Source organism: Anser brachyrhynchus, assembly GCF_964034855.1.
Source record: "Anser brachyrhynchus genome assembly, chromosome: 1".
NCBI classification, from domain to species: Eukaryota; Metazoa; Chordata; class Aves; order Anseriformes; family Anatidae; genus Anser; species Anser brachyrhynchus.
This window is the reverse complement of record NC_137694.1, coordinates 85,921,804-85,947,901: the sequence shown is the minus strand read 5'-3', so window position 1 is coordinate 85,947,901 and position 26,098 is coordinate 85,921,804. Positions and strand designations below refer to the sequence as shown.

General features: G+C 39.0%; 1 protein-coding gene across 1 annotated transcript in view; it reads left to right on the top strand.

Annotated features, from left to right (window-relative positions):
- LOC308187337 (uncharacterized protein) overlaps positions 1–25,298 on the top strand; it is a 424,496-nt gene extending 399,198 nt beyond the window's left edge. The window contains exon 5 of the mRNA XM_080575375.1: positions 24,749–25,298. Coding sequence (XP_080431501.1) covers positions 24,749–24,763 — 15 coding nt within the window. The 3' untranslated portion in view covers positions 24,764–25,298. The remainder of the gene's footprint in view (positions 1–24,748) is intronic.
- Positions 25,299–26,098: the final 800 nt, after the last annotated feature.

The following is a 26,098-nucleotide window of genomic DNA, read 5'->3' as shown; positions in this document are numbered from 1 at the left end:
GTATTCAAATGAGCAGTTTCTTGCTTGTGAAAGCATTACAGAACTGTGTCCTGTTGTTTTGACAAAGCTTCAAAAATATGGAAAGAATATGTTGAAGTCCATCATAGTTAGATTGTTTAGTCTGAAAAGAAAAAAGAGTTATCAAAAAAGGAGACAGCGCTTTTATAGTTCCAACTACTTACCTATGTTTTAATACATACTTGTATTTTGGCTAGAAGCATGAATACCAAATATATGCATTTAGAAAGTGTTTTACCTGCTTCCAAAGCAACCACACCAATATGTTTTGTTTCTGTTTTCTTTTTAAGAAATCATACCTATACATTTAGCTTGCAGAATAGAAATCCTATACTCTCACATAGTGTGCTTTAGTCAGTGTCTTGGATATATTGAACAAAAAAAACCCACCTTTAAAAAGTGCGTATTTGCACGAGATGAGCTCTTAAGAGTTGCTTCTTTCTTCTAGATAACTTTTTCAAATAATTTCTTCGGTGTATCTGCTGATATTTCTGCTGAATATTTGCTGAGTAGGCTGGCTGTTCTGTACATAGGAATCATGGAGCTGTGTGTGAAGCGTTGCCTATGAAGGGAAACTTGGGGGGGGGTTGTTCTCTTTTAAGAGTGGGTGGATAGAAATGAGCTTGCTTCTGGCAGCCTCAATTTGGCCCATAGCTTGGTTTAAGTTTGATCCTTACTTAATTATGCCTTAATAGAGTGACCACACTTGGGCACTTTCTGTAAACTTTGCAATTAAAGTTGCGATTAATACTGACACCTTGAAATGTACTCTTAGTAAAACCATTGAATTATTTTGTCTAGCCTTGATAAGGCCATGTATGAGATGAAGGTAGTGCATGCATCCTACTTCGTGAAAGTGATATATTTGTATTAGAATTGATTTAAGGTGTATCTTCAATTAAATTATTCTTAGAAATTTTTAATTCCCCCCCTACACACACTCCTAGAAGCCCACAAATTAGATCTAGAAGTCCACAAATTAGCCATCCAAAACTACCCATCATCAGTAGAGTCTCCTGTGACCTGCATTAACAGAAGCTTCTCATAAATCTGACTCCACAGTCAAAGTGGTGGAAATAGTGCAGATGGATTTACGGAATATCAATAAAAACCTTTTATATAGGAACATCCCAAGAGACCAGTGTTTCATATACTCTGAGGTGCATATATCACTGACAAATCTGCCTGGCAAGCTTGTCTTGGAATTTGATTTATTAACCAAGTCAATTTAACAGTTTATAGACTTGTTCATTTGAACTTAGACGAGTTCTCTGCACGTATTTAAAACACCACTAAATATGTGCATGTGCTGCTAAATGACAACTGCTTCCACACTACTGCCATTCCCCCACACTTTATATTGTAGGCTAGAACTGGCAGTGGTGTGCTATGGTGTCTCCTATGAGCATTAATAGCCCATTTTGATTGAGTATAATTTGTAAGAAACATCTCAAAGACTATGGGAGTCTCAAAAACATTTATTTGCAAGCAAGCAAAGATTATTCTGTAATGGCTAAATCACTGAAGTTTCATTCTTCCTCTGAAATTTCTCTCTCTGCTTTCTGGTTTCATGGAACAAATAGATCGGTACTACCATTTGCACATTGACACCTATTGCAGACTGGGTCTCTCCATCAGGTAGCCTTTTTCCATATTAATAATTCAGCCCAGTTGAATGAAAAGTGCCTCTTTGCAGCAAGCCAGGCAGGCACAGAAAAACCCCGTTCCCTCTTTTCTGAAGAGGCATCATATCTTTCTAAAGGCAGCATTAGTAGCCCTATCTGCGAACCAGAGTGCTTCTATATATACGAGACTGTGTTAACCAAGAGAGGGAAAAGTGCTCTTCTTCTGGAAACCTGAAGCTTCAGTAGCTGTATGCTACTGCGTGAGGGAGAAGGTGAGGAGAACTCTGAGCTCCAGAAATGATCCCTCTGAGCAGAGGCTGGACCCCAGTAGGGTCAGTCACCTGTGCCTTCCTGTAGGACGTGTGATTGCAGGCATTACAACAGACTGAATGCAAGTATCCAATGTACTAATAGTGCTATTATGTATGCAGATACTATAATTAGGAGGACAGGTGGAGGAGGCACATGTCTATTAGAACATGTTTACACTTACAGGCTTCAAATTATGGAATTTCCATACAGTGTATGGAAATATGAATTCTTGCCCTCAAAGTATCATAGCCTTCAAGCAGAATCTGACTGATGTAGTGATACGGTCTTTACTCATAAATGCTGATTCAAAGTATTGGAATATGTGCTATTAAAATATGTAGATCTTAAACACAGTTTGCCTTTTAAATGACGTTTGATACATTAATATTCTTCTTAGATAAAATTACAGATACATCTGTGTTACTGGAGAACTGTTAACCTGCTAAACTGAGGCCTTACATACACAAAAGTATCTTGATAACATGAAGTTAGTAAAATTCATTACAAAGACAAAAACTGAGACAAAAAAAAAAGTTAAAAAAATATTGCAGCATGTGTTAGGCAGTGGGAGGAAGAGATCTGCATGATCACTTAAATTTCAAATTATGACCCTTCTGTTGCTATTTTCAGTGATGTAACTTAAATTTACCTTTCTGATCTCATTACGAAGTCCACTTAGTGGACTTTGTTTCGATCTGCTGTTTATTCTTTTGTATTTACTCTCAAGCGTAAGAGTTGCTGGTGCAGGTCTCGGATAAAACCTTGTAGCGGTCTGTGGCTTCATAAGAATTGAGTGACATTCTCTGAGAATGAAGGTAAATTAACACCAGATTAGCATCTAATAAATGCTCCTGAAATTAATCACACACAGTAATTAATAGATGGCAAAACATCTCTTTTTCTTTAATGAATGAGCAAAATGTCTCATCCGATAATGCACTCAGGATAACAAGGAAGAAAGTAATGTTAACAGAAGGCTTCTTTCTTTGCTGTGAATTTGGGAAATCCTCTCCTTGCTTTGCCACCCACTCTCAAAAGTGCTGTGACTGTGGCTGGCAGAAAGAAAAGCAAACATTGCTGAGCCAGATATTCGCAGCTGTATATGTGTCTCAGCTGTGTCGACCCATCTGCAGTAGTTGCCATCTGCCAATTGCTTTAGCTGGGGAGCATCTGGCAGGTGAGCCATCTTAAAGAGAATCTGCTGCACAGCAGGGAAACAATTTCCTCCTTTTTCTTTTTAATATTGCTTCTTCTATTTTCTGTCCCATGACTTGTGTATGCAGTGGGAATGTTGCCATATAGTAAGTGCCCTGTGTTGCTTATAATTTATAGTTTTAGTCAGTATCTCCACACCAATTATGTACTGAGAAACACGTTACTCCCTCCAGTACCACATGGAGGAAGGCGATAAATCAGACCACCTATGATGAGAATGGTACAATGCCATGCTCCCATCCTCCACCATTTTGGTCTGTGTGTAAGTTCCTTCTAATACTGCCATATTATATGAGTTATACAGGAAAGGACAGGTCCACTTGCTTCAATCTCCTTACATTTCTGAAGTAGTATTAGATAATCATCTTTGTAGGTTTGGCTTCCAAGGATTTAGTTTTGATGATCTGGCTCTTTGATTACAAAATATAGATATAGACAAACATGATGTGCTCTAAGCATATCTTATGGTTATACATAAAATAACGTGAAAAGACTTCCTTTGAATAAATGGGAAAGAATACACAAAAGCCCACTGTCTCTGATGTTTGTGGAGGAAAAAATGCTTTGTACATCAAAGAAAGTGAAAAAGTAGAGCTGGAAATCAGATCTCTTTGCAAAGAATAATATTCAAGCCACCTTTGCTTATCTTGGTGGTGTTTCTATTCGTGTTTTATGAAGAAAGGTTAAGTTGTATTTTTCTCTGTTTATATTTTTCATTTGATGAATTAAGAAGAAATTAGGACTCCTGCTTTGCAGGGGATTTTACTTTGTGCAAGACTGTTTGGCCTTCTACTTAATATCAGAAGGCTGGGTAACAATTATCCATGGCCACTGAGATATTTTTTTTCCCCAAAGTACATACCTTTAAGAATTACCCACCATGACCACCAAAAAAAGCACCAGCCAACCAATAACGACAACAAAAAAGAGGGGGAAAAAAGCAACACCAAAACCTGCAAGCACAAGGCATGACAAACGCTAATCTTTTCTTGGAATCAAAGTTAGGATTTAATAGTGAGAAATGATGATCAGATTTGTGTGAGCAACAGGAAACAAATACACTAAAATGGCTGTTTACTTCTTTGCATCCAGATCTTACCCATGTTATGTTTGAGGCAATGCCAGAGTGTCACTTTCACAAGGCATCTACATCAGCAGCTATAAACAGAAGAAAGGATTTTGTCAGGATAAAAGAAAAATATTGGGAACTTCTATCAACTTTATTTTCTGGCTCTGCAGGCTTCCCTCAGTTGGACTCCACACAACTATTTTCTTTTTAAAAAAAAACTGCTGTAAAATTCTTTCTGCTTGTGCATTAGCTTTTTATTTACTGTTGCTTCTGAGCAGGAGGCTGTCATTCCTAAATTTCTTTTTTCAGTCCCCAAGTCATGTGCTTTAAAAGCAAACTTCCCTTTCTATTTCTTTCGTGTTGGTACCATGGACGTTTATTTCTGACAACTGATTTTGTAGGATTCTGGTCCTTGGCTGTGCTTTTTGGATTCTCCCCAGTTGTTCCTGTTTAGGGCCTGGTAGCTTGAGCTCATTACTCTAATGTTCTAGGAAGTTTCCTGCTGCTAATCCTGGTTGTTGGGCCCCGTGTTCGTTATGCTTACTCCTGACTCCTGTGTACGACATGGTATGCTAAATCACCTGTCACAAGTTTCACGTGAAGTGCAGCCATGATTGCTTCAGTAGGATCACGCGCACTCAAAGGGCTGGTCAGTAGGAGTCAACCTACCATATGCATATGCTAAGACTTGCTTGTGTGCACAGAATAAGCTCTCCAAACTTTATTTTCCTATACTAGCTATTGCTGAGTAAAAGCAGTGAGTCAGTATCTATGTCTGTCAGCATCTGGTGGACTGCCAGCATGGGGCTTGGCCCGTGGGTAGGTGGCAAAGAGCAGGTCATGTTGCAGAGAGACACCTTCTCTACGGAAGATCAAGGTATTATTGTTATCTTTGTGATTTGAATTCAAAGTGGATTCTATGGCTAACAGTTCAAAAAGGGCAAGAAGTCCAAGTATTTTCTCATTCTTAAAAGGATAAAATAGCAGTCATCCTTCCGCTACGTGCAAAGTGCTCCAGGATGCAATTAAGAATATCGTTTTTACTATATAAAGCCCCAAGGGTACCTAAATCCTGTCTACCTGAGCTCGTGAGCTTAACTTGTCATTGTCATTTCAAAATGCAATTGAGCTCTAAACTAGTCCCATTTTATTTGTAGCCCACACAGTTTATGGGAGTCTTTTGTGGCTGTCCGCAATCCTGGCTTCATGACAAGGAGAACAGGAGCCCTGACCAGATTTGAGGACAGTCAGATTGCTTATCCAGATGCTCCTTTTTATGAAGTACCCAGACCTCCAACAGCTATACAAAGCTAGGAAGCAGTGAGTTTTCTGTACAGTCCTTTTAATTTTCATCACAAGTTTATCGTGTTGATTTTATAAGCTGTTACTTCCTAACAAAAGCCAGCAAGTATTTTTAGCTGGTGGAATAGTCTCTTGAGATGGGTATAATTGTGTTTAGTTTAATGTTGGTAGCTGTTTGTATAACTTCAGTTGTGTGGTGGTCCACTTCTCAGTAAAGAAGGAAAGCTATTGACTGGTGCTCCTGCTAAGGGTTGAAGGTTTGAAGAATTCCCTGCATCATCTTCATTACAGAGATCATTTGCTGGTATAACTGATAGCATTGATTAAGGAGCAAGGCAGTAGCCTTGAACTGAGAAGGAAGAAAGCAATGTATCTGGGTGTGATAGGACCTCTGGTCATTCTCACTCATGATTTACTAGCTGTATCAGTCAGTCCGTATTTTTTGTGTACAGTGATAGCTAAAACTGATCACAGTCTCCAGCTGAGCCTTTATCTAGGCCAAGATGAGTAGCAGGCTTACTTAACAAGTCTTGCTGCAAGAAAGAAATTTTTCTATGTATTTTTTAAGTCACCCAGTTATTATGGGTTTAAGTTGCAGTAAAGCTTGAGCTTGGATGCTGTGGAGGGAAAAAGAAAAATACAATGGAAAGGAGACTGGATCTCTGTAACAGGTTACTGCAGCAGGTTTGCTCATGAAATTCAGGCTCTGCCACGGGATGCTTTTAAGAGACATTTACATGAAAACAGATCAGGAAGGGCAAAGATGGAGCTGAAACTGCCTTTCCATATGGTAAAGGGTTGAATAGTCTCTCCAGCTCATCTCTCTAGCTTCCTTCTAGTCCTGTGACTCATTTAAATAAAGAAATTAGTAAATTAAATCACCCAGAGTATTTTACTTCTGCTTGGGCCTTGTGCCATTTTGCCTCTTCACATAAAGGTGTACTGTGTCTTAAGGTTTGAGCCATATAAAGAATACATTTTTGCACACTACTATTAAAGAGCATTTTGCAGGAAGAGAGTTTAATTGTATAAACAGCCCCATTTGTTTGCAGGGAAAAAAAAAAAAAAAAAGAAAAAAAAGACAACCTACCTCTCAGTGAAATTCTAATGGTCTTGTCTTAAAAAACATTGTGAATAATGCATACAGTGAATTTTGTTCGGTTTTTACCTGGACCAGCTGCAAAATGCTGGAGGCAAGTATGTACTTCAAGCTGAAATCATTAATAGCAGTGAATTTGCTGGGATAAAAATAATGATAATAATAAAGCAATATACCAGTATAGGGAATCACTCACATTCTGTGCAATGTATTGGAAAATAAGGTGTTCTTAAGTGCAGTTCATACTGAGTTGCATCTTTTTGTATGTCATTCTTGACATGAATCCTTGGGATGATTATAGAGGATAATATGATATGCACATTGACATGAATAGGTATAACACTTCATCTCAGTGACACCTCATGACTGAAAAAGTCAGAAAGATTACTGTACTAGAAGCAGCTGAAAGTAGTCTTTAAAATAGCAAATATAATTCTTTAGTTTACAGAATTCCCTGAGTCTTGTAAGAAGGAGTGAAATATTGATGTTTTTGAGAAGTGAGCTGTGGATTTTTAAACATCTTCATTTCTGAGTTACTGTGCATGTACTAAAAACTAAGTACATGATGAACTGATGTTTTATGATGTTTATTTATTATTATTTATTTATTTATTTTTATTATTATTTAAACGTTATGTTTATTATGATTTAAAGACTCAATAGCTGTAATTGGAAAGCAATCTATAAATTATTGCAAGATTTGCATTCATTTTGACCTATGTTTACATAGGCCAGGAAGAAATAGAACAGGGTTGTAAATTAGTACACAGGCCTATACTGTAGCATCAAGCAGGTTTAGTAATTTGCTATTGTGTTTTTATGCACAATACATTTCATAGCTCTGTTAATGTATCAGAGACTGAATGAGAATATCTTTTAAAATTAAAAAAAAAAAAAATCCTTAGCAGGTGGCATTCAACTGAAAAAGCAAATCCAGATTGCTTTAAGAATGTAAGTTATCCTATTGCTCTAGATAGGACAAGATTTTGATCTCTAATCAGTGCAAATTTGTGGGAAATTTGTGGGAAATGGTAATCTCACCAGGTAAAGAGCGAGCTGAGAAAGCACATCTTATTAAAACAAGCCTGAAAGGTTATTTTTTAGTTCCCTGCTCATTTACACGGAGCAGACCTGACATACACGTCTTACAGGATCCTGAGGAGACCATTTCTGCCTCCCCAGCTACCATTTCAGCATTGTGATTAGAATATCATGTATTCTCTGATAAAGAGTGTTTTTTTCTTTCCTGCTGATTTGTCACTTTGATATGTGTGTTGAGAACAGAACTGATTCAAAATAGAAATACATTTATTTACCCAGACCTCTTATCTTTGCTTTAGTGTCTTTGCAAAGCCAGAGACAGAAATTTAAGTGTCCTGTTCTCCACAGATGTGCCTTGTCTGACTAACCACTCCAGCCTATTCACATGCTCAACGTGTGTTCCATGTGGCCCTGAGCTGGTAGACCACATCTGTAAAATCTATAACAAAGATGATCAGGGGGAGAAAAAAAACCAAAAAACTCCCCTATTTCCTATTTTTTTTTTGTGTTAGTTAAGGAACAAAGTGTTGCTCAGAAGCAGAGAGGTTGCTCCAGTTGAGGCAGTTTTTAAGATAAGATCATTAGTAATTCATGATTCTTTTTTTGTTTGGGCAAAAAAAGGGGGAAATAAGGAGTGCTCTTGACTTACCAGGCTAATCAATGAGGTGAAAAGTGAAAATCTCGCTTTGTAGGACAAATTTTAAATCTGTGTAACCTTGTATCCTTATAACTTGGATGTTTTTCTTGGTCTGTTCATATGGAAAGTTAGAAGCTTCCAGAAAAAAAAAAAAAAAAGACAAAAAAACACCCAACCAACCAATAGGAACAAAAATAAAACAAAAAACTCAACATCCTGAAAATATAAGACAAATGTAATTTAAATTAATTTTAAAGTAGTTTATTTTCAATTTAGTTGTCAGAATTTTACACTTTTACAGAAGACAACAATCTAGATATACTTAAGTGGTATGAGCTTGAGATAGAGAGAAGCTTTGTCTTTTCTGTAGTAAAAATTGGACTTCGTAAAACATTTGACTGTTATTTTGAAGATAACACGAGCTTTTGAGATGTGAGCAATGACTCTGTCCATATTATCCAATTCTAATAATGTTTTCCAAGCTGCTTTAATAGACACTGACTAAATATCTTGAGTCAAGCTTTGGAATAGGGTGCTTACCCAGTGTGGGGAGACTTCAAAATTGGTTTGGCAAAGTTGGCAGGCTAGGTGCAGGGACTATTTTCTGCCTCAGATGGTGAGGATGGGCTGGGCAACCTATTTCGCTTCTCACCTGGGTGCATGAGAGTTGAAGAGCACCATGATTGGTATAAAACCCATGCAACATTTCTACTAGCCATGTTGCCTGATTAAAAAAAAAAAAAAACACTTTTTTTTTTTTTAATCAAACAGAAAAAATCAAACAAACAAATGAAAACCAACAATTTGTACTTCAACATGTCTGTATGCCCTCCTGTGTGAGCCTGCACGCTCCCTGTTTAGGGGTGGTGTGGGAAGGGGAAGGACTAGATAATTTGTACAGAAGAGATCCACATGAAAGATCAGTGGGAGGGTATGTAGATTGTAACAAAGAAAGAGTAAGGGAGGTAAATCCTCTGAAAAGTTTTTACTGGTAGTATTAGTGTTATTTTTTCCTGAGTGCATATGAGAGAAATTTATACGCACTATGTATAGTGTCATACAGTCTGAGTTTGGGGAATTTTATATAAGAGGAGGTATGCAACTAATTGATATTGAAGAAGAAAATGGAATAGAACAGGTGGAGGGGGGATCCACCTCTGGTAAAATCTGGAATAGGAATTTAGCTGTTATTTTAACTTGCATCAATATTTTATTCTCATTGTTTTCATTTGGATTTCTGCTATAGAAGTGTTATAGAAATCATGCCTAAAATGAAGCACAGTTAGGAATATTTAAAAGCAGTCATTGAAACATTGTTCTTAATCATTAGATTCTTTTATTCCATTACAGTTCTCTGATACTTAAAGTCGAACACTGGACTGTAGTTCTCTTTAAAATTGTGGCTATGTAACTTAGAAATATTTTTTTAAGGTAAAGTTTCTGCAATAAAACTTTTTAAAACTTCCAGTGTATGACTCATTAAAGGTGAGCTAATAACAGTAATGTGAAAAAATATTGACAATAGTTGTAATTTTATGCAAACATTATTCCAGGTAGGGGGTTGTCAACACTTTTTTTTTTTTTAAGTTGACAAAAAATACTAGGCTCTGAGTGTCTTTTAATTCACATCTTATAATTTTTAAACTGCATCACCTAAGCTTTTAGGCTAAAGAGAGGTGTTTTCCATTGAAATACCCATTGTTATTGCTGTAATTTTTTACTTGGAGGCTGTGTTAAAATGAACTAATTACCTACAGTGCTCTGTCTCTTTTAATGCTTGCCATTGTTGGAAACCACAGTCATTTCTGTATTTGCACTTATGCACTAGGATAGCATTAGGAGAGACATCAAAATGGAGAAGAATTTAAGTTGCTATGGATTTGGATATTGTTTGGACCTCTATATGATGACTCCATTAAAGCTACTGTGTATAATTCTACAAAAAGTTCTGACTAAGTTGTCATTAGGTCCAGTAGGGCCAGTGTGGTTTTGTTCTAAACGTTCCAATATGTGGCCATGTATACTAACCTCTATTCAAATGCTTTGCTTTTCAAAATACTTCTTGTTAGCATCGTGCTAAATGTGCAATTGCTTTATGGTACAGCCTGAGAATACAACTTTTATTACTCTTTATTAATTTTAGTCAGATTCTCATCTTATATTTTTTCATTAAAAATATATCATAAAAAGCTAAAGAGATCCAGTAGACAATACATGTTAAAGAAGTAGATGTTATATGAAATTCTGTGCTAAGAGAACAGTTAGTTGGAGAAGAAACCAGAACTATAAGTCACTGAAGCCTGTTCCAGAATGTAACACGAATGAAGAAAATATAGTTAAATGTGAATCATCCTGTTGATATACTGCAATGTAATTATGATTTTGAAAAACAAGATGGCTTCATGCATTACTTTTGTGAATGAACTGTATGGAGTCCATTTTCCACAGTAAAAAAAATGGAGTGGTAAAATCTTTATGTCAAAGCACTGGAACTAACTCAAAAATAGCAACCTGGACAGAGAGGGAAAGGGAATCACAGAATCGTCTGGGTTGGAAGAGACCTCCAAGATTATCTAGTCCAACCTCCGTCCTGACACTAACAAGTCCTCCACTAAACCATATCACTAAGGGCTACATCTAAACGTCTTTTAAAGACCTCCAGGGATGGTGACTCAACCACCTCCCTGGGCAGTCCATTCCAATGCCTAACAACCCTTTCAGTAAAGAAGTTCTTCCTAACATCCAACCTAAACCTCCCCTGGCGCAACTTTAGCCCATTCCCCCTTGTCCTGTCACCAGGCACGTGGGAGAGCAGACCAACCTGCACCTCTCTACAGCCTCCTTTAAGGTACCTATAGAGAGCGATGAGGTCTCCCCTGAGCCTCCTTTTCTCCAGGCTAAACAACCCCAGCCGCTCCTTGTAAGACTTGTCCTCCAGACCCCTCACAAGCTTCGTTGCCCTTCTCTGGACTCTCTTGAGCACCTCCATGTCCTTCTTGTAGTGAGGGGCCCAAAACTGAACACAGTACTCGAGGTGCGGCCTCACCAGAGCCGAGTACAGGGGGACAATCACCTCCCTAGACCTGCTGGCCACACTGCTTCTTGTACAGGCCAGGATGCTGTTGGCCTTCTTGGCCACCTGAGCACACTGCTGGCTCATATTCAGCTGCCTATCAACCAGTATTCCCATGTCCTTCTCGGCCAGGCAGCTTTCCAACCACTCATCTCCCAGCCTGTAGCGCTGCTTGGGGTTGTTACGCCCCAGATGCAGGACCTGGCACTTGGGCGTGTTGAACTTCATACAGTTGACCTCAGTCCATCGGTCCAGCCTATCCAGATCCTCCTGCAGAGCCTTCTTCCCTCGAGCAGATCGACACACGCACCTAACTTGATGTCATCTGCAAACTTACTGAGGGTGCACTCGATCCCCTCATCCAGGTCATCGATAAAGATATTGAAGAGGACTGGCCCCAGTACTGAGCCCTGGGGGACTCCACTAGTGACCGTCCTCCAACTGGATTTGGCTCCATTCACCACAACTCTTTGGGCACGGCCATCCAGCCAGTTTTTAACCCAACAAAGCGTACGCCAGTCCAAGCCACGAGCAGCCAGTTTCTTGAGGAGAATGTTGTGGGAAACGGTGTCAAAAGCCTTACTGAAGTCAAGGTAGACCACATCCACAGCCTTCCCCTCATCCACCAAGCGTGTCACTTGGTCATAGAAGGAGATCAGGTTCGTCAAGCAGGACCTACCTTTCATAAACCCATTCTGACTGGGCCTGATTGCCTGGTTGCCCTGTAAGTGCCGCGTGATGGCACTCAAGATAATCTGCTCCATGAGCTTCCCTGGCACTGAGGTCAAACTAACAGGCCTATAGTTCCCCGGGTCTACCCTCCGGCCCTTCTTGTAGATGGGCGTCACGTTTGCTAGCCGCCAGTCAACTGGGACCTCCCCTGATAGCCAGGACTGCCGATAAATGATGGAAAGCGGCTTGGCCAGCTCCTCCGCCAGTTCGCTCAGTACTCTTGGGTGGATCCCATCCGGCCCCACCGACTTGCGTACATCCAAGTGTTGTAGCAGGTCGCCAACCATTTCCTCATGGATAGTGAGGGCCACATCCTGCTCCCCATCCCCTTCCACCAGCTCAGGGTACCAGGTATCCAGAGAATAACTGGTCTTGCCGCTAAAGACTGAGGCAAAGAAGGCATTGAGCACCTCAGCCTTTTCCTCATCTTTTGTAACTAAGTTTCCCCCTGCATCCAGTAAAGGATGGAGATTCTCCTTAGTCCTCCTTTTTTTTGTTGATGTATTTGTAAAAACGTTTTTTGTTATCTTTAATGGCAGTAGCCAGATAGAGCTTCAGACGAGCTTTGGCCTTTCTAATTTTGTCCCTGCACAGCCTCGCAACATCCTTATAGTCCTCCTGAGTAGCCCGCCCTCTTTTCCAAAGATTATAAACCCTCCTTTTTCTCCTAAGCTCGAGCCACAACTCTCTGCTCAGCCAGGCCGGTCTAGTTCCGCGTCGGCTCGTCTTTGGGCACGTGGGGACAGACCGCTCCTGAGCCATTAAGATTTCCTTCTTGAAGAGAGCCCAGCCCTCCTGGACTCCTCTGCACTTCAGAACCACCTCCCAAGGGACTCTGCCAACCAGTGTCCTGAACAGCTCAAAGTCAGCCCTCCGGAAGTCCAAGACAGTGGTTTTACTGGTCCCCTTCCTGACTTCGCCAAGAATAGAGAACTCTACCATTTCGTGGTCACTCTGCCCAAGACAGCTCTCGACCACCACATCTCCCACCAGTCCGTCACTGTTTGTGAACAGGTGGTCTAGTGGGGCACCTCCCCCGGTAGGCTCTCTAACCAGCTGCATCAGGAAGCTATCTCCCACGCTCTCCAGAAACCTCCTAGACTGTTTTCTCTGGGCTGTGTTGTGCTTCCAGGATATGTCTGGGAAGTTGAAGTCCCCCACGAGAACAAACGCTGACGATTTTGCAACTTCTGCCAGCTGCCTGTAGAACTCCTCATCCGTCTCCTCATCCTGGTTCGGTGGTCTATAACAGACCCCCACCAGGATGCTTGCCTTGTTGGCCTTCCCTCTGATCCTAACCCATAGGGACTCAACCTTATCATTCCCAGCCTCAAGTTCCTCAACACCTAAACACCCTCTAATATAGAGAGCCACACCACCACCCCTTCTGTGCTGCCTGTCCCTTCTGAAGAGCCTATAGCCAGACATTGCAGCACTCCAGTCATGAGAGTGGTCCCACCACGTTTCCGTGATGGCAACCAAGTCATAGCCTTCCCGCTGCACGATGGCTTCCAGCTCCTCTTGTTTGTTACCCATGCTGCGTGCATTAGTGTAGATGCACTTCAGTCGGGCCATTGCCTTCTCCCCTGGCCTTGCCATTGTTCCCCCTGACACAGCTCCAACAAGCCTTATTTCAGCCCCGTCCCCCTTCTTACCTAGTTTAAAGCCCTCTCAACGAGCCCTGCCAGCTCCTGGGCTAGGATCTGTTTTCCCCTTAGAGATAGGGACCCTATCCCTATCTGCGGCCATCAGGCCGGGTGCTGAGTAAAGCGCCCCATGGTCAAAAAAAACAAAATTTCTGTGTTGGCACCAGCCTCTGAGACACGTGTTAATCAGGTGAGCTTTCCGTGTCCTCTCGGTACCCCTCCCTGCTGTTGTAGGGATGGACGAAAACACCACCTGCTCCATCCACTAACCGTCCCAGTCCCCTAAAGTCCCGTTTGATGGCCTTCAGGCTTCTCTCTTCAATATCATCACTGCCAGCCTGGACTATCAAAAGCGGATAGTAGTCAGAGGGGCGAACCAGGTTGGGAAGCTTCCTGGCAACATCCCTGACCCTGGCCCCAGGGAGGCAGCAGACTTCCCTACGGGTAGGGTCAGGTAGACAAATAGGGCCCTCTGTTCCCCTGAGAAGGGAGTCGCCTACTACGATCACCCTTCTGTCTTTCTTGGTGGAGGAATGATTCGTTTTGTACTCTGGGGACTAATTTATAACTATGGAATTACAAACAGTAGTATGACTGGTTCCTGGTAAACATGCAGGTCTAAAATAGGTCAATATCTGACTGGGGGACCTCATCCATGCAAAGTTATAAAACATAACACTGGTGAATAAGTAAGCTATACACTCTTAGAAGAGGCTAATATCTATGTCCAATTGTATTTATTAAAGATAATTTAGCAATTTCTGCAGAAGTATGGATGTCAGGATAATTTTTGTTTGCTTTCTACTTGGAGTAGCGGCGTTCTGTCTACATAAATCAGCTCCACCTTTGTTTGTGTTGGAACCTTATTCCCATCAGTTCTTAAACTGTTTTGCCATGTGGATGTGCACTGTAAATACCATTGCCATATTTAATCACAGATGTGCTTTTTGCAGTGCATGAGTCATTCTTTCGTTCTGAAGTAAACAGAGCACTTGGAGATGCCACGTATTAATGCAAAGTATTAGGTTGAAATTATATTTAAAGGCTTCAATACAATACAGTTAAATGGTCTCTTTTTGTCTCAGAGGCAAGAATAGAAAAATGTAGTACATAATAAGAATTTTAACTATAGTTCCGCTTTGTACTATCTAATGCCTCATGGCATGATGTTGAGAAAGGCATACCTCTGGGAATCATATAGTAGGACTGACTAGAGGATAAGATCTAGGTGCTGATAAATATATGTTCTTCCAATCAAAAGTAATATCTCCTTTCATCCTGTGTGCACTCGTTTCTTTTTTTTCTCCAAGATTCTTTTTTAATTATTTCTTTCTTCCACTATGTTTCAGATAGTTGCTTAAATATTCCCAGGAAAGTTACAAGTTACAAAGCTGTTAACAAATTATTACTAATTACCTCACTAGAAGAAAAAAAAAAAAAAAGTATTTTTACATATATTTCTCACTGGCATGACTGCTAGCTTCAATGGGTTAACATGAATTACATTTGTTTTCAATACTTTGAGTGAAGTGCTTTCCAAAGAGCAACAACATTGGTAATAATATTCAATTGTAGGTATGTTATATGAGGGATTGGATAGCTAAACAGTTTTTTAAAATTTATATCAAGACACTAGAAAAACATTGTTTTTGGTATTATCTCTGACTCCTATGCCTTCAGCCAAGAATTTGGTCTACGGTCTGTCTCTAGTGCAGATGGGAGATGTCTTAAACTTGAAACCTACAATGTAAAAAAACATAAGAGCAAAATGGAGGCACTACTTGGAAAACCTAAAATGTTTAAGTATTTTTCCTGCTAACTTTATTTTTATTGCACTAATGGGAAAATTGTGCATTTCTTAACTTGCAGAAGGGAAGATGTGTTTGGGTTTGAAAGTACTTATTGATGCCATACATACCACTGATTCTATTTCACTTAATGCAGCACAAGCAGTGCACTGAAAAAACAGTATTCAGCTTTGCAACACTTAAAAAGAAAAAAAAAAAAACTTGAAAGAGGAAATGTTTTGGGGCAGAAGAAGTTTGTAGGTTTAGATATAAACGATGGTGGCAATTTTAAACTAACCTTGTAAGTTCAGTAAAACTTCAATTCTTTTCTGAGGAAAGTGGCAATTGAGAAATGAAAGTATGAAGTATTCCTAACTTTTCCTTTGGAGTTTCACTTCACAGCTTCAATGGTTTCTTTTGAGTTATCACTTGAACTTAAGAATAGAAAACTTTGTAGTAATTTTTCTCGAGTTATGAATTTTAGGCCTCTGGTACTCATCTTTTTCTGTAAGGACACCTACATTCTGTAGTGTAGTCTCATGGTAATTTGGCAGCCCCTGGTAACAAAGAAATATGTAGAGATTTTTATGCATCAGTACTGTAAGGGAAAAGAGTGGAGAATGGCAAGGGAGCATGGTGAGAAGTCTTACAGGATTGCAAAGAAAAGTAAAGCATATATTTTTTTAATATATATATTTATTAATTTTATTTTCTGTATGAGAAGATATCATTCCGATAAGACTTGTAAGACTTGCAAATCCACTCTGTTTGTGTGTTGTTGTGCGTCATCCTCCCTCCACCCCCCCCCCCGCACCTATTCAAGAAAGATAAAGTGACACCTTTTTCATCATGTTTGCAAGAACACAGCAAGCTCTGTTGCCATGCAAAACACCTCTCAGAGCATCCAAGAGCTGATGTCTGCTCATAGGCAATGCCTCCACCTTAGAGTGGTACCAATACACCTGAGATGGTTTATGTCCATGAAGTTTGCACACCCTTAGCCAAGATGAAATTTTAAAATGCAAAGTGGAGAAAGGATGAACAAGAAAGCTGTTCCAGACTGAAAAAGGGGATCAATGACTACCCCTCCTACACACCAGTGACCTGTTATTATCAGAAGTGCAACCCAAATGAGTTACATCCTGAATTATGCAGATGCTCAATGATATTAACTCCCAGTTGGAGGAGTCAGGTTCTGGCTCACACATTAAGCCTATTATGGGTGAGGATTGTTATGACTAGCATCAATGGATGTGGACAATACTATCTCAGTGAAACAACTGTGAGGGAAATCCACAAAAGATCTGGCAGAGCTGGCTCTCCGAGAAATACAAAATAAAACACTAGTTTTCTTTGCATCTGACTTGTTTATGGTTATATACCAAAAAGTACATGTTGAATTTCAGTTCACAAATGAATGACGGTCTGATTGGTTTCTTTGAAAGGACAGGTGAATCTAATAATTGTTTACAAATAGCCTAAGCTTAATTTATCAGAGTTTTAAAGGAGGTGACTCTTGTATGGGCTAAGGTCTCTTTAGATAAATCAAGATATGCGACTGTTTAGAATTCATGAAGATCGGTTCATGAAATGAATTTTGGTCACTGTTAAAGTGGTTAGAAGCAGTAATGTGGAGAAACATCACTGGCACAGCTGAGATAGTTCTGATTTTAATAGCGAGATTAGTTCTTTATTATGTTTTTCTTGTGTAAGAAGGTCAAATAACTAGATAGGTTTAAATACACATGCACAAGAACCATATTAAAGGACACTCCTGTTGAGTGCTGTTTGTCTCTGCAAGTGGAAATCCTGCTCCTTTTTTAAAACAAAACAACAACAAGAAAACAATGTGGTGGTAACCAGTATTTTCCATGTTAGTGGTAGAGGAAAATGTCTTCAGTAAGCAAGTGTACACATGGAACCTGGAACTTTTATAAATTAATTGCTAAGATTAGTAAATAAATCAGATATTTATTAAATGAGTTATTTAGGAAAACAAGTGTATAAGGATATATTTCGGGTAAAAAATAAAATGGATCATCCTAGAGGTTTTGCATTTAACTGTTCAGGAGCATGCCCTGACTGGAAATAATACTTTACCTACTACTGGACAGCCATAGAGACAAAGGTACCGGGCAAGGAAGTGTAACTACGCTGCCTTTATGTATGTCAAGAGGATGAAGGCAGAACAAATATTTTAAACCTTAGCATTTAAGTATGAAGATGATGGAAGTGATTATGAAATAGTAATGGAAAAGTTTGAATATTTTATCCCCAAACGGAGCACAATTTATGAGAGCACATTTCTACTAGAGGAGCTAAAAGCTTGGGGAACAAAGGAAGGCTGATTTGGCAGGAATTACTGCAAATCTGAGAAGGATAAACAGGAGCATGTCAAGGACAACTGAATTGCTAGTTTCTTATGTGCAAAAGCTTCCTAGCACGTAAAAATGTAGGTAGCTAATATAGCTAGCTAAGGATAATTTTCTAGTTAATCAAAGGAAAATAAACCACAGAATCATAGAATGGCTTGGCTTGAAAGGGACCTTAAAGACCTTCCAGTTTCAGTTCCAATGCCCCTGCCATGGGCAGGGACAGTTCCCAATAGGTCAGGCTGCTCAAAGCCCTATCTAACCTGGCCTTGAACACTTTCAGGGATGGGGCATCCACAGCTTCTCTGGGCAAAATCATTAAGTAGATATGATACCAGTGTAGAAGACAAGGAATTATTAATCGCAAATAAATACATTATTTTTAAATTCTTGTCTTTGACAGAGGAGTGCAGCATAATCCACATCAAGGTCAAAGTGTAGTAAGGAAAACGTACATGAGGAGAGCCAAATTCAACATATGCTTTACAGTGGCATACTTTGAAGTCATTAACCATAAGAGAGTGAATTATATTGGGAAAAATGATAGTGTTGTTCAAGAGACTTGTATGGATCAATCATTACTGCCTACTTTACTTCAGCTAGTCATTGGAGCTGAATCACATTTTACGAGTGAATGAGTATAATGAGGCCTAAATTTACAGGAAATGAGAGCAGGTTCTTCTGTGCATATTGTTGTTTTTTGACCAAAGAAATTCTCTAAACATGTGCTACTTCAGCCTTGGTCCAAACCTAGAAGTTTGTTTGCTTTCATTCCACTGTCTGTGTACTCTGCTGGGATGGCTTGCTCCTTTTCAGGCTAGAGTGTTTAAACGCAGTCATCCTTAATTTATAGCATGGCCTTGTTATCAAGAAAGGTGCTGTAGTCCCAAAGGACTTGCCCTCAAGCTGGAGAAATGGGCCAAATGTTGATCAGAATACGATGAATCTGAACTGGCAAAGGTAAAACTCCGATGTGTATTTGGCTTAGTTAGGAGAAACTTTGGGTTGAAAGAGTAAGGATAGCCTCATAGACAGGGAGCAAGGACCCAGAATAAGCCTCTGTTAAATGTAGGGTGGTGCTGGATTCCACAGACAGGAGCAGGGAGTTGGCTGTGTGCGGGGCAGAGCAGGCACTTGGGAGACACCTCTGCAACGCTGGCAGCTGCAGCCTGGTTGGCATTGTGAATGCATCCGAAGTGAGCAGAAATGAGCTGACAACAGGCAGCTGAGGGGTAAATACATGGCAGAAGAGGTTTTTAATCTGCTTGACATAGACAACAACAAGAAAAACGTTGTTTTAAACCTGAGGAATGGGAGGTTGTTATGTTTGCTGGGTTGAGGATGGGTACAGGATGTATACAGCATGCCATATGGGAGATGCAGTTCCATAAATGTTTTTTTTGTTTTGTTTTGTTTTGTTTTTTTCCTGCTGCGTTCTTATTGATCTTCACCTTTCCTCAGGGTCACCCAGAAGTAAACTAGGTGAATGGTGGCAGTGCTGACCCTGTCTTCTAAGCTGATCTGTAAAATCAAACTCTAGCAAACTCAATGAAGGAATTTGCATCACTAAACCAACCCAGAGACAGGGCATAACAGAAGAGACCTTTCTTGACAAAACTATCTTAGTTTTTCTTGACTGCTTTTCCAACATTAGCAAATTTTCTGATGGATTTTGTCAGAAATTACTGTCTTTCCCCTTTACCCCCCCTGTTTTCTTAGCTACCTCAGTTTATTAAATTTTACTTCACTCTGCACTCTGAGCTGGCACTACCCACTTGGAATGGTTTGTTGCTAGCCTTGCCATAATAAATAGACAAGAGGAAGAATCAAGACTGTGCCATTGTATTGCATTATCATCTAGAGATTTGAATTCCAGCATTTTTATGCATGCTTTGCAGCTGCTGTTATTTGTGATTGGTGTCGGCCTACTGAATGGTGGGAAGATTAGTTGAGCAAGTTGGCAGGGGCATAATCAGCTTTGGTGAGACCGATAAGAGACGTTCCTCTGCTTGTCTGTTCTTTCGTCTTCACTTGTGTTAAACTTCAACCCACTGCACAAATTCTGCCCATTTTCCCCCTTTTGATCTGGCCCTCTTTTCTCTCCATTTGGCACTATCTTTTCCACAGGAAGCAGATTATTGTGGCACATAAAAACAGAGAGGCAATAGCAGTTTCAGCAGATGTTGCCCAGCATGCTTGAAGCGCAAAAGCATTCCCTGTAACAGGAAAACAGTGAAGTTGATACCTAGTGCTTTGTCAGTACCAGGGGTCAGGCATGCCCTGGGACTGTGTGACTACACCAGCAAATTTATAACTTGGCACCTCTCTCAAATGGGACTTGGCGTTAGTTGGAAAAAGTTGGTCTTGATGGTTTCAGGGAAAGAGTGCTTCTGTCATTCTTTGCTTGACATTCAATTAAGATTAAACGGAAGTTTTCTGGAACTGTATCATAAGATTTAGAAACAGGGATTTGTAACAGAAATCACATTTTTCATCAAGTGTTGTTTTGTGTATCAGATGAAATGTAGAGTAGTTCTCACATGCCTGGTTGGGAGCACCCAAACAAAACAGTTGGGAGATTAATGAGTCTTGTGCTGGAAGGCATTCTTCCAAGAGAAGAAGGTACTTTGCTATTTTATCTCCTAGCCACAGGTGTATATTTGGTGTTAATAGTGCTCTTGAGATCATCAAGAGGAAAATGCCAGAGGCACTGCAGGATTTGGAATGGCTAGTCATTTATTATCCTCATGTACAGTCACTGTGAGAGTAATATGCTAAATTGTCTACCATACAGTGAGGGTGGGGAACAGGATCTAAAGCTTGCTGCGAACTGCCTGCTGTGACAGAAACAACTTTTTGTTTGATTTCTTTACAAAGGAACGGGCACAAGTCCAACTTCAGAAGTAGAGTTAATAAAGACTTGGTGAAAAGATTGCTACTCTTGGAATGATTCGGTGCCTATCATCTTAAACTTCTTAAAAATACTATAGCTTTTGAACAAAGTCCCAGAAAGTGAAAAGGCCCGTCCCTGGAACCAGTACAAGAACAAGCTTCCAACAGAGGGAAACAACTCTTCTCCGAAAGCATCAGAGATTAACTTGTGACTTTCTGAAATGATAGCTACTTGTAGGTGTTGGTGCCAGAAGGTGAGGATTATAGGACGCAGTACTGAAACATCCCGGGAGGCAGCTGAGGCCATCTGTAGACTGCCTCAGTCGTAGGATCAATTTCCTCTGATAGGGGAGTGCCTTTTTGTGGTACTGGCATATAGGGTGAAAATCAGATACATGAATTACCACTGAAGTCTTGTATTCACTGCAAACCCTGGATTAACAGTAAAGGCTTTAAGACATACAGGCATTTAGGCAATTGAGGAATTGTTCAATATTGCATTATGGCACAGCAATGAGGCATGTGCTTTCCAGACGACTTCTTGTTCAGAGAGCATCTGAGCACCCTAGGAGTGTGAATTGATACAAATTTCAGTGACACAGATCAAATACTAATCTTACCTCTGTGATTTTTATGTAGGGAAGGAGACTAATGCAGGCAGTATTGCTAGTGGTTGAGGAAATACGATCTTGTAAAAGAGCTCGGTGTGACCTGATGCTAGTATCACGGTAGATCCAGCAGTGACAGACCCATAGTTTTGGCGTATTCACACAGAAGGAGGAAGATTGAGTTTGAGTTATTCTCTAATAACTGTTGCATTTTTGATGCACTAAATAGATATAACAGAAGAAATTTGAGCTTCTCTTCCCAAGGAAGTGTCTTTAGCAGTAGGTGGTGTGAGCAGCCTTTTACTCCCTCTTCTCTTAGTGAGTTTTGATTTATTCAATTTAAAGAGGAATAGCTAAATTTGAATAGCAGCATATTTTCCCCATGTTCTAGGGGAGTACTTGTTCAGTGTTTATTTGCTCAGCGCCATAAATGCTGGCTGTTCCTGGTTGTGCCAGTGAGGAGATCTGGGGTTATCTCAGCAAGAAATTTTCCTGGTAAAAAATTCCCTGTGTTAAGTTTGGCTAGTGAATTAGGGTTAGAGCATTACAGTATTTTAGGTTTACGCACATAAATGGCTGTGTGTTGCTATCTATAACCTGTCAGAGATTTGAATCTGGTAAAGCCTGGGGACTCAAAATGTGTAAAATATAAGGGGAAAAATATCTGGCTACAGTCAACAACAGCTTCAGATACTTAAAACACAGCTTTGCCCCATTTCAGCAGTTTGAAGGCCCAAGGTCATAAAAAAAAAAAATGTATCAGATGATTTGCTGCTCATCTACACTTTGTCACAGTAGAGTAAAATTTTTCTATGGCTAATATAACTTTTACATCTTCTGCTCTACTGTCTGCACAGGTCTACATTCAATGAGAGGATCCAGTTTTAATTGTGTTAAATTATTAATCCATAAATGCAATTTAGAATAATCGTTAGTTGACAAATAGTACAGATTTCAGAAATTGAAACAAATTCATAGAATAACTAAGGTTGGAAAAGACCTTCAAGATCATCTGGTCCAACCATCACCCCACTACCAATGTCACCCATTAATAGACCTGAGTAGCATCACAGTGTCACAAAAGATATTTGTGTACGTTTTTATAGAAGATGTATTTTACATGAACAAATCTGCAATTAGGAGCAAGCTTGGGTAGGACAGGATAACAGATTATGTTGGCACAGCCGCTCCGATATTACTAGTCTGTCCTGTCTTTCTTTGTAGTGCATTTTCTATCTATTTCAAAATGTATTTTATAATAAATTCCTAAATAAGTATATCAGACAAAATAAATGGATACACAGATATGTAAAAGTTTTACAATTCTTATTTGATAAAATGTGAACATTTCATTAAAAAGAAAAAAGCAAAAAGTGACAAGATAGAACACGTGCTGCAGAAATTCTTGCCACATTTTCAAAAGCCGGAAAGCTTTTGAAGGTCTCTAAGTTTCATTTAATGGAGCATGCTAAGTATACCAAGTTCTCTCTTAACAGTGTTCAGACATATGTGAGAAATTGTAAATGCTTCTGGCAGGATGGTATAAAAGACCACTATCTAATCTCTCATTTAAAAGCATTAAATGTATGTATGACTTTTTAAATATTAAAAGATACTTTTTGTAAAACTGTTACATAATTTCCAGAGCTCAGCAAGAATAACATTTTCTTAATATCCAAGCAAATTTTTAATTGTTTTTTAAGTAAGTTGCCATCCCTGTACTGTTCTCAAAGATGCCAAAAAGTGAATTACAGTAGTTATCCCTGTAGCAGAAACAGAAGTACTGGAGGCATTGAAATGCTCACTTTCCAATAAAGCTACAGGTAAAGGTAGTTTCCCCCTTTCCATTTTACAACATTGTTAAGGCTTGACTGAGTAGAGTTCTTAAATAAAAATGAAAAGACTAAAACAGTTATCTCATTTTTTAGTTTTCTCAGACATTGCTAAGCATTGTTTTTAAAGAAAAAGTTCCTTTAGAGAGTATCAGTTAGAGCTGGAATGTAAATGGACTGAATTTTTTCATAGATTAAAAACTTACTAACAAAATCATTTTCCACAGTAGAACAGCTGTCATAATGGATATTTTCAAAGATTAAATTTACAGTAGAAAATGTCTTTTAAGGTACATTCAGTTGGCGGTTATTTTGGTTGACATGATTCTGTGCCCACGTTAATACAATATTTTGTTTTTGAGTAGTACCGTAAGCATATTTTTAGTGATGAAGGCCGAAGTTCATAGATTGGAAAGAAAGTGATAGTGTAGAGTGAACTTGCTTAGAGTTGTAAAAGCTTTCATTTAAAAATTATGCACAAAATCCAAGCAATTCATGTGCTTATAGGAACCAAATAACATCAGAAACATTCCTTTAATTCATGAAACACATCCGCTCTGACTACCATTCTTCCCTCGGCTATGAGCTGTCTCACTTGAAAAGTAGGGCTGAAGATATATGCAGAGTTGTGGGGCACAGAACATTAATCATTTTTTTTTTTTTCTTTGGTACATGTTTTAAGGAGCTTTTGCTGGTCAAAATCATCTTTCTTTGTTGTGAATGTATGGGAAACTTGGATTCACAAGTTTTGCCTTTGAGCTGCAACTGGATCATTATTCTAAAATAGCCTCTATTAGGTGGCTATATAGGGTTCATTAGATCCCTGCATCTTGGCAAAATAAATGTAAGGTATCAAACAGCACCTTATCACATGTCACAGTTTTTACACATGTCAGCAAACAACGTTTCTGTTGAAGCTGGAAATATGACATACATAGACACTGATAAGTCTTAGAAAAGCAGGTTGAGATTCTAGTTTCCCGTGTTGCATAAATCTATCAACGTTAAAGTTAAAACAAGACATTCAAAGTAGTCTTTTTGACTGATATTTTAAAATACAGTTAACTCCATCCTCTGGATGATGCCATGTTCAGCACTGATGAGATGTAAGATCCAATACTCTTATCTCAAAATAAGGTAGGAGAAAAGGAGCTATGTCATACAGTGATGACATGAAATGGGAAGGTATAGCAGATGTTATACAGCTATTCCTCTTATACTCATGCAGTACTTGTTCCAGACTGTAAAAACTTGTTTTTATTTATTTATTTTTTAACTGTCTTTCCTCATAGAACTGCATAAGCTTTCAAAAACAGTAAAATAAGAGTGATTCTTCCATGGAATGTAAGGCAATATGTCTTCAAGATACAAGTTTGAACAAATGTAATAGGTGAATGCATAAATCTCAGTCAGAATATAGAAAAGGAATAATTTCAAGTGTTTTTTGAAATGTTATATTGCCTGTAAAATTCTTTTTTCTTCTAACAGCAACGTTCTCCGTAGGCATCTTATACAAAAGCTACATCCTCTACCGTGATCTGAACTGTGGGCATATTTTGGAGTAATCTGTATAGATTGCACATAACAGATGCAGTTCTGAGAAGTAAGATACTCAGCCTTCCTGTGGAAGTTCACTGAAGACTTTCAATTGGAATGGTTCCCCATGAAACTTTGATTTCTAGTTGTTCAGTTACTTGCCATAGAAATCTGTTTCTCCCCATGGATATGCTATTTGTGTTGTGTCTTCTTGATCTATATTAGAATACTCTCAATAAATCAAGTAAACACAAATGTTTGGACTTGCATTAAGTAAACACCTGAAATGATAATGATATGCTTTGTGACGTATGTTGTTCAGATGTCTTGCTGTGGTTTGGCTTTGCTTGTCTGCTCAACTACCTCTTCCAAACTGCAGTTCTATCACTCACACTACTGAGTGCCTAAAATTAAGGACAGGAGTTGGGAAATTGTGTTTTCTCAAAACTGGGAAGTTTTGTTTTTGTTTGAGAAGATTACTGAAAATATTTCAAAATATTCTGGTGTTGATAGTTGCCTTGCCTTTTTTTTTTTTTTCCTTTTCCATGTTGGCTTTTGCTGAAAATGTGTTGTGAAATATCTGATATTCCCAGATAGAGAATTTCTATCATTTGTGGGGTGTATTTATTTACTTATTTGTTTGTAAATAAATTTGCTAGGCTGTGTCTGTGTAATAGGCTGGTTTTTCTGTGTTGGGCAAACTTTATCTCAAAATACTGTTTTCTATGATTTTGTGTGTTGCCCATAGTTGTGCAATTCTTGTAAACTATATGAAAAGATGAGGTCTCAGGTGCAGAACAGAGTGAAATACTCTGAAACAGATTTTATTCCACGCCCTCGCCCCCTCGCCCCACACACACACACACACACACACACTGGTGTTTGTTTGGAACTGATCATGTTGATAATTTTTCTTGAATTCTGATTCAAGATGCTTCAGTTGAGGTTCTTTTTCCTATTCAATGAATAAAAGAAAATGTTAACACAGGTCCTAATTAAACAGAACGAAAATAAGTTGCTGTGCAGTGTTGTGGCAATGGAAGATACACTAGTGTTTTTAACATTGATAGAATGGGGGATTCAAAAATGTAAATAAATAAATAAAGCTAAATTTAATAATAATAATACTGTTATAAACCTAATTCAGAAAAAGGAAAACAAAATAAGATATATCTGATTTGTGAGTTTTATGTTCATTTTAAATCAAAAATGTGCCTGGCATGCCTCTAGAATGTGATGGGACAACAGTGGAAACAGCAATATTTTTGTGACTGTTGGCTTATTATATGGAAGTTCTACCAA